At 41.6% G+C, this 12,010-nt stretch overlaps 1 protein-coding gene across 1 annotated transcript; it reads right to left on the bottom strand.

Annotated features, from left to right (window-relative positions):
- On the bottom strand, nucleotides 1-9,017 carry LOC120804364. Its single transcript, XM_040153793.1, has 9 exons — nucleotides 8,852-9,017; nucleotides 6,382-6,478; nucleotides 5,812-5,986; nucleotides 4,031-4,176; nucleotides 3,290-3,466; nucleotides 2,534-2,650; nucleotides 2,309-2,395; nucleotides 945-1,092; nucleotides 1-660 (listed from the first exon to the last, which is right to left on the bottom strand). Exons 1-9 carry the CDS (start codon nucleotides 8,863-8,865, stop codon nucleotides 641-643), a joined length of 981 nt encoding a protein of 326 aa, XP_040009727.1. The 5' UTR covers nucleotides 8,866-9,017; the 3' UTR covers nucleotides 1-640.
- Between the last annotated feature and the right edge of the window lie 2,993 nt (nucleotides 9,018-12,010).

Raw genomic sequence — 12,010 nt, 5'->3', positions numbered from 1 at the left:
TCTCATTTTGATATTTTATTAAGAACTTTGAATGAAAAAAATCACTTGAGTGAGTGCAGTAATGTGCAGCAGAAAGTTTAGTTTAAAAAAAATCTATCAATAAAAATATTTCAGTGTTGCCCAAAGAAGTAGCCTAGATAGTGCAGATCACAAGATTTAAGTTAGACAATTACAATTTAAAAAAGCAAACTAAAGTCTGTCAACTTTAAATACAGTTTAAAGAAATGAAACAAAAGGCCTATTAACATAACTCATTTTTAAATTGAGGATGAAGGCCACTTAATAAAACATGGGTCTACACATAGAGAACAATTAAAAACCATTATGAATCCAAGCTACAAAGGTGCTTCATGTAATTTCATACAAAAAGTATTTAGTGTAGTCTTACAGTTGATTTGTGGTGCTTTACATCCTGTAGACACAAAAAGGCACACTGAAAAAAAGAAATACCAGCTAAATTAAATTAAATCTATACAGTAGACAGCACATTAGGCTAAAAAGAAGAGTTTAAAAAGATCTCGGCTGACTGGTCATTTTGGTGGAATTAATGGTAAATAAAAGCTCCACAGAGTTAAACTTTTTTAAAGTTGGGCCCTCAGCATGCAGCTGTGTCCTTGGTCCACGACCACTGGGTGTTGTATCACTTGCTGGATGCAAACACTGCAAAAAAGAAAAGAAAAGAAAAAGTACCATTAACATCAACATTTTGGTATTTTGCGGTTTTCTAGCCAACATAAGCCCGCTCAAGGTCAGCACAGGCAGGAGAGCTCGGATTTCTCAGAATAAGGGACGTGACGGGGACGACATAAGAGGGAAGTCGTTCAGGACATTTTCAAGTGTGTCATGCTGATCAGTTAGTATTTGTTGTGTCTTCCACTCAGAGTAACTTTTTGAAGGACTGAAACCGAGAAAAGAAAAGTGGTGATGTGAGCCAGTATACTCACTTCTCTCCCTCAGGCCTTGGCCAAAACTGTGCACCAGTCTGATGAGGCCCCAGAATAAAACCACTTTAATCACCAGTGAAATCAAGGCTCCAGTGACAGCAGCTGCCTCCAGGGTGTACGTGCTGTCCTGAAACCATTTCACTCCCACCTATAATTAAAGAAAGCCATCATTTTCCTGCAGGAATCCAATTCCCAATGTACAACTCATCAAAATTTGTGCACAAAAGATGTGCATGAAATGTCATGCACATATTACAGAGTCCAACACTTCAATGGCTTGTGCTTTAGCCAAGTGGGTCTGTGTTTTAAGCAGTACGTCCTACACCTCTTGCTGCTCCTGTAGTGAGCAGCAGTATTTTACAATGGTGGGGAAGTAACGATGTATTTTTACTCAAGTAATGAACAACTTTGAGGTACTTGCACCTTACTTGAGTATTTCTATTACCTGTTTCTTTATACCTCTACTCTATTACACTTCAGAGGAAAATAATATTCCTATTTTTTTCATTTTTTAGTCACTAATTACTTTGATGATTACACTTAGTTGATAAGATTTCTTTGATTTTTACTAAACGGAAAGATTTTGGAAAGATTTGTCAACTGTCTTTGCAGGACTTACACGAAGATGGATAACACTCTACACTACACGTGGTTAGCTCAGCACAAAGACTGGAAACAGGAGGAAACACTCAGCCCGGCTCTGCCCAAAGGAAAGAAAATCAGCCTACAGCCAGGTCTGAAAAAAAAAAAAAAGCTGGTGGCATTTCATATTTTTTTATTGTCCAAAAAAATCCCATGAAAAACCAACTATGAACTGATCTTACTAACAAGTCTTGTTTGTGCATTCAAAGCCTGATGCATCTCATTCCTCTGCACCATTGAGCTCTTCTTCTTGTCCGAAAACCATTCAAAACACATCAGTGAGCCACACAGCCGCACTGGCTGACGTGTTCCGTCATCTGCACGAGCATGGACGCTGTAGTTTATTTTGCCTCAATCCAACGTACACCCTCCTGCTACTGTAAATATGCACTAATCATCAAATTAGTGTATAAATGTCAAATTGGCTCCTGTCTGAGTAAGGTTTTCTAAAAACATCAAAAAGCCCAGGTACTTTAGGAAATTACAGAGGTTTTGTTTTTGTTTTTTGATTGGAAGCTGTACAGCTGTGAGCTGATTTACAAGATTCTTGCCTTCAGTAGGAATAAATCGAGTTGCCTGCGTTTTGGGGGAAGCCTTTAGAAATGTAGTCGTACGTGAAGCAACATGAAGCCAGTCCACTTCACAAAGCACACTCCCCCAGACGGATTCAAAGAGAAATGAAATTCTTGGAATCATTTAGGGAAAACTCATTTTCAGCTCACCGTATACATCAGATAAACAAAGAAGGCTACTTGAGGAAGGTTCTGCACCATGAAGACCCAAACCAAGACCTTGGCTTCCTTTAAAACCTGAAAGACAACAAAAGGTCACAACCGCTTATTGCTTTCGAACTTAGCAATTGTGCTCTCGGCAGTTTAGAAGGCATCCTACATAATATTTGTGTCATTAGTTGGTTTATTCTCGGATGATGGATGAAGAGCACTCACTGCTACAGCGCCTACAGCGGCAGTCAGGCAGGCCCAGACTACTCCGACACCCAGGATGATGCTGTTGCGAGCGGACATGGCCGAGTCCGACGTCGTGATCAGGATACACAGACACAACTGAAACACACCAGCAACGCGTCAGTAACGAAGCCAGTCGGCAGTTCTCTAAAAGAGAGGTTTCTTTCCACGTCTTCTAAAAATCTCGCAGCAAGGCCTTTTCTGCACAGGAGAAAAGGCGCCGCAGACGAGGCACAGAGACCAGTTCCTCCATCAGCACTCCTATCAGCATCGATAGACCTGAGAGGAATGCAACCAGGACAAGTGCTGTGCTCTCAATGTGGGACATCGGACTCCACCAGAGAGACTCCAGACCTGTTCTCTGGAGGCTGGTTTAAGTCTTTCCAGGACAAATGGGAAATCTCTGCCTGGGGCTGGATGAGGGAGAACCAGCTCAAGTAAAACAATTTTTTTTTACAAAAGTCATTTTAGGTTAATTTTCAGGCCGGACAATCCAACCTCAGGCCCACGAATAAAACAATGCACCATGCTGCTATGAGCATTTAGTCACAAACATTTCATTTACTGCAACAAAGTCCAATTTTACGTCTTAGAGAAATTGTCGGAACTAGTGGTGACAAGCACCTTTTGAGTGTAAAAAAACTCCACTTGTTACCAGACAAAACCAAACGAAATCATTACTGGCCTCTGCAGTGACGAGGACGTTGCATTTTTGGCAAGGAGGAATGCAAATGTAACCTGAGCCTGTAGGTCAAAGGTCACCATGGAGAAACAGAGGTTGAGCAGGAAGTACTGCTCCTGGAGGCTCTCCAAGGCTCCGCCCACACGGAACGCCATCATGTTGGGCCTCTGGATGAGCAGCGAGGTGCAGAAAACGTGCACCACACCCAGACACATGACGCACACAAAACGAACCTGCAACACAAACAGACCACAGCTGCCAACTCACTGTTGTTTATATATATATATCAGAATAATGAATCATTAATGAAGTGTATCTATATATAGACATATATCTATATTTAGACATTTATCTATATATAGATATATATATGTGTTGTAGAGCTTCAAATGTGATATGTGTCCGATTTAAAAGTATCTTTCAGAAGAAGCAAATTTAAAGAGTTAAGAATTTTGAACTAATTTGAATTTTAGGAATCTGTCTCTAATGATTGAATTTTAGAGTTTTAGATTTATATTTTCTCTCCATATGTTCTCACTTTCACATTTTATCTCTTAGATTCTTAATTGTTGTGTAAATCCATAAATCTGTCAAAGAAATAAGAAACTAGGTCATGGAAACGTCTTTAAAGAGGATCTTAGTGTCAGCCCTTCCCAAGCTGTATTTGCAGGTGTTTTTCTTTGAAATTACAATGACATAAATCCTCATTCATTATAAACAATTTGGATGAAGGAGCCCCCACAGACAACTCATCATGCAGCGCGCTCTCTCAGAGCCTCCAGTGAAGGGCAACCTACCAGCAGCTCCTGCTTGCCCTTTGACCCCAGCACGGAGAAGTTGACCACTGATCGAATCATGACCACCAACACGCTGAGCACAAACACCACCAGCTCCTGTCTGTTCTCCTGCAGCACGCCACGGCTGATGTAGTAGATGCAGAACACTGCAGGAGAGGGAACACACACACACACACAGTTTTTTTTGGGTTTGTTTACTCATCTTGTCCTCTCCGTCATCTCTGTATGTCTGAACGTAAAACCCTTATAATGCTGCGTTCCTTCATATTTTCTACTGAGTATGGTCCTGATACTGCGTCAGCTGCATTTGCTCCATTTGCTGTTTTTTCTTCTGCTGCATCTGTAGGCCAGCTAACAACTTCTCCTACTACTGACTAACGTCGAGAGGATCTTCTATGCTCTACGAACCATTTAGTGCATAGACGGTGAATAACAACGTTAAATTAATGCACATTACGAGTTAAGAGAGCCCAAAGTTTTATCTGAAAGTTTCTTAACTTAGTCTGTTCTGCAGCAAAGCTTTAAAATAATTCATTAACCAGGACGGTTTTGAGTCTTAAGTCTGATTAATCCTATTCTGGATGTTCAGTATCACTGACCTGTAACTTGCTGGCATTTCGGAACCCAGTCCGGTTCGTGGCCCTCTGGACGCTGCCACATTTACCAGCATGAGGAAATAGCGCCTGTTCACCTTAGTCTAGCTCTCTTTGGGTCGCCTGGCTTCACGGAGCCTAACTGGTGATCCTGGATAACCAGTATCATGACGCTGGTGATCGCCTGGCTCTGTTAAGACGGGGTTTTCCATTCAAGCTGTGGGCATGTTCACTTTTAAGAGGGGGAGCTTTTGATTACAAGCAACCAAGAGTGGAGGACTTTGAAATGCTGATACTGTGCCTGCCAGGGATTTGGGTTATTGCTCTTCATTACCTGTAACGTTATTATAAACTCCGTACTCTAGCAGGTTGGCCCTGAGGCCTTTACCACATGATGCCAGAAAACCTGAGTTAAACCCAGAATGCACTTTGGGATACTTGTGCACATGTGTATATCCATCCAATCCTCTGCTGCCGTCAGGCTGAGGTCACAGAGGATGACATTTCCAGTCTGACTACAGCCCTCGATCTGTCCTACTCAGAAATAAACTGTATGTCTGACGTCTACTACGGGTACAGAACTAACTCTTATAAGGAAATGAACAAATTACGTAACCAACTAACATTTCAGAAACACTGGGAGAAAACATTTTGCACCGAAACAAGCTGTCGATTTTTGGGTTAATCGATCGACAGAAAATGTCTGTAAATTTTGATAATCGATTAATTAGTATTATAGGGATAGATATGGAAAATAAGTGTTAGTTGCAGCTCTACTTTAATTATTATAGCGGTGGCTGTTGTATAGGTTTAAGGGTTGAATGCTGGAAATGCGTCATTAAGAAAAGAAAAACACTAGAAAGAAAAAAAAAAAAAAAGATCAATCCTGAAACTTTCGGAAAAGATGAGTCTTCAGCAGACGGTTATTTTGTGATTGCAGAAAATGAGCCAGTACAGACATCAGGGGGAAATGAATCACCAGTAACACCCATGGGACCATTTCAACAGATCACACACAGATTGGCAGGGTTAAGCCACTGCATTCGTTTCCTCCACAGCTTTCATCACATGATTGCACCAGGAAACTTTTGGCCATTTTTGTGGTCGGCGTGGTGTGAAGTCAACTTCCCGAAGACACTGACAGTAAGTGGCTCTCTTGGCACTGACGGGAGCCATGGCAGTACTCACGGATTCCCACCACCTGGATGAGAGATACAGTGAAGTTGTCCTCATCAGACGCGTCTTTCTCCATGCGCTGCTTGTAGATGCTGGTCAGGGTGAGGCCGAGCAGCGCCAGCAGAGACGCTAGGGTGAAGCAGAAATAGAGCTTCAGCAGACATGACAGCTCCGACCAGGGCTTTATCTGCAAGAGGGCGGAGATGGAGAGGACAATGAATGTGAAACACCCTGTGAAAAAACAGTGTCTGCAACTCTAAGTAAATGAAAGACCTATTTCAGAACTGGAAAGTGTGAGCCTCAGGGAATGGAATTTCTGGGACTCTCTTTCTTCACAACTTTTTTTTAAACTGATTTTTTTTTTTTATGAAGTTTGAAATTCATTTAATGATCATTTAGATTATATTTGTAGAATCCCTGTTTTTTTTTTTCTATATCCACAGAATTTGTTTCAGTTTTCCTTTGTTTCATTACACTGAGCGAATAAAACTGAACTTGAACTTGAGCTACTCGTGTTTTAGCTTGGTTTCTCCAGTCTCACTGAGGCACCATGATACTGGGATGAAGGGTGGAGCCTCTCACCGGTCCGCATGGTGTTGGGATCAGTTCCTGGTGTCTCGGCCTCAGGTTTGGAGACAGAAGCTCGGGGCTCTCCGGTGGTTGGTTGCCCAACAAAGGACTGCGGTGGGAAAAATAAAATCAATTACACAGAGGTGGAGTTTCTTTAACGGAATGCATGTGGAACTGAGAGATACAGTGGTTCAATATATTCACTTTGGCCAATAAAGTATCTTCTGTAGCCTTGATATACAGATATGAAAAGAAGATTGGACCAAACTACATTCAGAAAATGGGTAATTTATGTTGCTTTGGAAGTCAGCAAGCATAAGTACCTTGAGTAGTAACTTTTTATTAATTTATTTTTTTTAAATGTATTTGCCAAGGACAAAGCCAATTGAACAACACAGAAACAGTAAATGAGGCAGGGATGTTAAAAGACAAGCTCAGGTGTTACTAATAACATCAACGGTGGTTCTGTTCTGCTCACGTGTCCCAGAGTGAGAGTGGTCATTCGATTTTTATTATTTACACCTGGGCTTTTCCTACTGTGACAGGTCAAAATGTGAAGAAAGAGGGGGAGGACGAATAAATAATTAATGATCATGTACTTTTGAAACACTATGAATACAATGAACTTTATAATAAAGTAAGTAAACCATCAAGTCTTTACTCATTGAAGTCAGTAAAAAACAGAGATAGTCGCTTAAAAAACCAACACCACACGCAACACATCAATACATGGTCTGTCTGTCTGTACAAGAAGGATGTCAGGCGCAGTTTAAACAGTCCACACTCATAATTCAAGCTGTTGTCTATGGGAGGGGCCAGCTGAGCCCGGGGGGCCTCAACGTCAAAGAAAGACTTGCTCGGGAGAACACTGAACCTGATCCTACTGTGAAACCACAACAGTGTGGGTGTGGATCTACAATTGCTTTTAAATTAGAGTCAGCTTTGTTTAGGCAAGTAAATAATAAATACCGACAGACCCACCCACAAAAATCAGTTTTAAATAAGACAAATACAGTGCACAGCACAATAAAATGCACATATAACAGTATTTATAGAGCCTTTTTTAAGGACTAAATTCAACATAACTAATTCACTAAGAAGCTCTTTGATAATACCCCTGAGCTTTTTGGTTGGCTCACATTAATGGTTTTTTTTTTTTGGATCAATACTGACTTCTGATTAAAATGGTCAAATATGTAATTCAAACATTAAATAAAAGTTAAACTAAATAAAACGTGCAGACCAATAACGAATGGCTACGTAAATCAAACGATCCACACACACATGATCAGAACACACAGAATGGAAAAAGGGGCTGGCGGCTGAAAGTGAAGATTACAAAAAACTTAAATGTTAACGCCCTGCCCTGTTACTTGTATCATGAGAACTTAACATGGGGGGACAACATTTTGAGTAACTGTGTGGCATGTGCAAAGGTTTGAGCACCGTTCTTCTTGAAGACGCTCAGAACTTCTTTAAGCCATTAGGCCCTAATGGACTGTCTGGGACCTGTAAGCCAGGTCAGGAAGTGTCGGTGATCAATCCTGACTCTTCAAACCTCGTGGTTTGGGCTCCTCCAAGCAACCGGCTCAGGATCTGAAAATGAAACTAACTCAAGCTTCACTACGAAGCAGCCCCCCCCCCCCCCCCTGCTTTAAGGCTATGAAAAGACTTCCTCTGTCTGGCATGTCATAAAGAAAAGGCAGTTTAGGGGAACTGTGGAAGTCAGCCCACAGATCTGGAAGACCAAGAGAGGCCTCTGATAAAAGTGCACCTCTGCTGGGCAGAAGCGAAGCCCCCGTATGACTGCGGAGGAGCTGCACGAAGCACTGGCGAAGTAGGATGTACACACTGGTACACCACACGGTGTGTGGGTGGATGTCTGTGCCTTCACAGACAAGTGCAAATTTTCTCCAAGGAGCATGATAATGTACAGCAACAAAGCAGCTCAGTCGGATGGGAAACACTGGGGGGCTAATCTCAAACCCTGGACTGAGCAAATGAGGGACCCTGAAGACACTGAGGACACGCCGGCGGGGACACCCCGGGGTGTGAGGGGAACGGCTGCATGAATGCTAAGCGTGTCTCGGTCACGGATGTTTTGTCGGTGCTTTTCATCCGTGTCGCCATGTCTCCATTTACGGGACCGTTCAACCAATCCGTACACATTTCCGTGCGAGTTCCGACAGCCCGTGTCAGGTGTAGTCCTCCACAGCCAGCCTGGGTCAATACAGTCTGTCCACCGTGTATGAAACCCTTCTGACGGTTCACATCTCGTCCAAATAACCTGTTGTTTGATGTATTACTGGACGTGACGACTGCACGTCGATAAGCAGAGTAGCGGATTCCTGAGCAGAGACTGGTCTCACGACGCGAACGACTTAATACCGTAAAATAAAATAAAATAAAATTAAATTAAAAAAAAAAACCCAAACAAACCGCACAGCTCGTTATCAATACGTCTTCAAATCAAGCTGCTGACCTTATCTCGTCCATTTCCTTGTGGACAAGCCTGTGGGAGCCGGCGCTTACATTCCTGCGACCTCCTGCTGTCTGACTCTGCCCAGCTCCAGCTGACAAAACTTCACTTTCACATTTGACAACATCAACAGGAACAGAGGCTGGGCTGAGCTGCTGCTGCTGCTGCTGCTGCTGCTATTTCTTCTTCTTCTTCTGCTTCTTCTTCTTCTTCTTCTTCTTCTTCTTCTTCTTCTGCTGCTGCTGCTCGCACTCGGCCCATCTCGTTTTACTTTGGCTGTTCGAAAGCGCTGCTGCCCCCTGCCGGAGGACCGGAGAGGTCTTTGAATGAGTTAAGCGACTCGGGATAATCGTCGCTTAAGTGTTGTTTAAATTCTTTATAACCGTGGAAGGGTTATGAGACGGTGGGCGCCGGGGCTCAGACAGGTCAAAGCCCCCCCCCCCCGCCTGTCCTATATAGCACCCCCGACTAAAAGTATGCGTCCCTTGATGGTCGTTTTTAGGCTCTGTGGTCGTTTGATGTCTCTAGATGTCTGCGGCTTTCAAAACGGAAACATTAGCAGTCGCTTCCTACAGAGGATCTGGACCGGGGTCCCCCGAACACTTGGGCCCCTTGCCTGTGCCTAGTAGGCCGGTTAAGTAATCCAGCCATGCTCTTGGTGGAATGTAACCTAGTACATTTACTCAAGTACTGCTCTTAGGTACAAATTTGAGGTACTTGAGCTTTACTAGTATTTATTTATTTTATTTTTTTACCCCTGTGCCATTTTATACTTCTATTCCACATTTCACAGGGAAATTATTTGACAGTTTCCGGTACTTTACACGTTAAGGTTTTTGCTTACAGACATACAAAATCCTTATAAAATATGCCTTTTTATAAATTAAGCGACCCAACAGTGTATAGGACAAGAAGAGTTTAACTGATTGGTTGACTGACATAAAACTTATTGGTAACTATTTAAGTAATCCTTCATGTAAAATGCCAAAAAATTCATGGTTCCAGCTTCTCAAATGTGGGGATTTGCTGTGTTTCCTATGACCTAATTTATTTTATTTTGAATGAGTGAGGATTGGATGAAGCAAGCTTTGTCGAGATACCAAATGAACTTTTACAAACTAAATTGATCGATTCGAGAACATAATCAGCAGATGAAAACATATTGATAGATAGCTGCAGTCCTGTACACTCTAAAACATCGGGCAAGAATTTAGAGGAATCAACTAATCCTCTCCTTAAAGTTAACAAAAATATATAATTTTTTATTCATTTCAAGTTAATTCAACTTGATTTCTAGCTTTTATTTTAAGACCTTTTCCGAAATTATAAAACAGGAGTGAAGACTTCAGTATTTTTTCTTGAAATGATGAGTGGAACGAATGTGCTACTGAGTTTACTCAACTCATCAGCATCAGATTTTGAAGTGTGTTTTGTGGTTAAGAAAATACTCGTGATGGAAACCTGGTGCGTGACTTTAATACATGTTAAATTATGTTCATTCCCATAATGATGCAATGCAAACCACAATGAAGGCTCTGTGTCAGATTCCCTCCCTAGACTCATATTCTATTAATTCTACAAAGTCACTTGGAGCCGCCTTCGCTGATAAGATAAAAATGAGATCTACCTCAACCAACCACAGCAGTAAAATGTAGCTCACACATCAATGCATGAGTAATAATAATACGCTAATGATGTGATATATAAAAGTATATCAGTCAGAGCCATTTTCTGCATTAAGCACTCTTACTTTTGATACTTTAAGCACATTTTCCTGATTTTATTGACACACTTTTAAGTAAGGAAGTCATTTTGAATGCAGGACATCTACTTTTAATAGAGATTTTGACAGGATGGTACTGGATATAAGTATTTCTCCCTCAACTGTAATGATAATATTGGTTTTGCATGTTTGTGGACCCAAATCACTCACTCCTTAGCATACTCCTGTTCAGTTTGACTGTTTTATTTTGAAAGTTGTCACCAAAAGTGTGGGTGTCTAGATAAATGTATTTAGAATAATGGGTGTGTGTTGCCCTCCAGTGGCCAGAGTGAGGAACTGCTTTCAATGGGCAGGTAGACTGGGACTAACGTGAACAGTTCCTGCGTTCAAGTCATAATAATCACTTGGCTATCGAACAATACCATTCAATTAATTCCGATATCCCTGCAAATAAATGGCCCGCTATCACCGTGAATGTTGTCTCTGTTTTGATTGCGCTATTTGAAAGTTTTCGTCAAAAGTGTTGGTATTTCATTATTTCTGAAAAATATTGTTTCAAATTAATGAATACCATTAATCATCTCACAACCCTGACATTTATCTGGTGTCCCTTTATAGGGACACGATTCCTAGGTACTAAACTATTTAACTGTATGTAAATTGATTCAAACTAGCTCCGCCTCGGCCAACAACAACAACTCCACAAAAACAACAACAGCGACGACGACGACGACGACGACGAAAGATAATTGCATCATGTGCATTGATGAACCAGTATTGGCGATTTTAAATGGGCCACGGTCCCGCAATAAAACCCTGTGAGTGATACTGCGGTTGACTCGATGAGAGCGGAGTTGAGTTTTGACTGACGCGTTTAGACTCACTGCCCTCTCCTGGTCACCGTCGGGAACTACAACAGATTTAATAGCGGGCCCCTCCACATAACAAGACCGTCCTTTTATTCTTGATGATATACGTTTTTACTCGTGAGATTCATTTTCAAATCGGATCGCAATGTGCCCCCCCCCCCCATTTACCACAGAGAGGCTACACTCTGAACAGAGAGCTTAGATGAAGACCTTGAAGGCATCATTTTTAGCATCATCTATTTTGTCTCGTGGCAGCCGCATCAAGTTCAGATGAGTTTCGCCAGAAACACAGTGATTCTATCTTAAAAAATAAAAGCTTTTTTTTTTACATTTTTTTTCCCAGTAAATTCAGGCGAAAGGTATTTATTTAGAACTAAGCTTTTCTCAAATTGAAAAACTAAAATCTGAAAATCTTAGCTGTAATGGAAGATCATTACAATAACATAAACGTGGACTCATCGGCCATGGTTTTAGTATTGGCATTAATTCGCGAACAGAGGTTTAAATTTGAAGGTTTTTACTCGTATTCTGGGGTTGTTTCGCCTTAGCTTGACACTGGGCAGTCATTGT

Source organism: Xiphias gladius, chromosome 18 (genome assembly GCF_016859285.1).
Source record: "Xiphias gladius isolate SHS-SW01 ecotype Sanya breed wild chromosome 18, ASM1685928v1, whole genome shotgun sequence".
NCBI classification, from domain to species: domain Eukaryota; kingdom Metazoa; phylum Chordata; class Actinopteri; order Istiophoriformes; family Xiphiidae; genus Xiphias; species Xiphias gladius.
Note: the sequence above shows the minus strand (reverse complement) of the source record. Positions and strands in the feature narration are given on the sequence as shown.

What these genes read in the sequence shown, in the direction of transcription:
- LOC120804364 (XM_040153793.1), bottom strand. An exon ending in CCGCTGTAGGCGCTGTAGCA is followed by an intron (nt 2,396 to 2,533) that starts GTGAGTGCTCTT and finishes GTTGTCTTTCAG; the next exon opens with GTTTTAAAGGAAGCCAAGGT. An exon ending in CCAAGGCCTGAGGGAGAGAA is followed by an intron (nt 661 to 944) that starts GTGAGTATACTG and finishes TCTTTTTTGCAG; the next exon opens with TGTTTGCATCCAGCAAGTGA.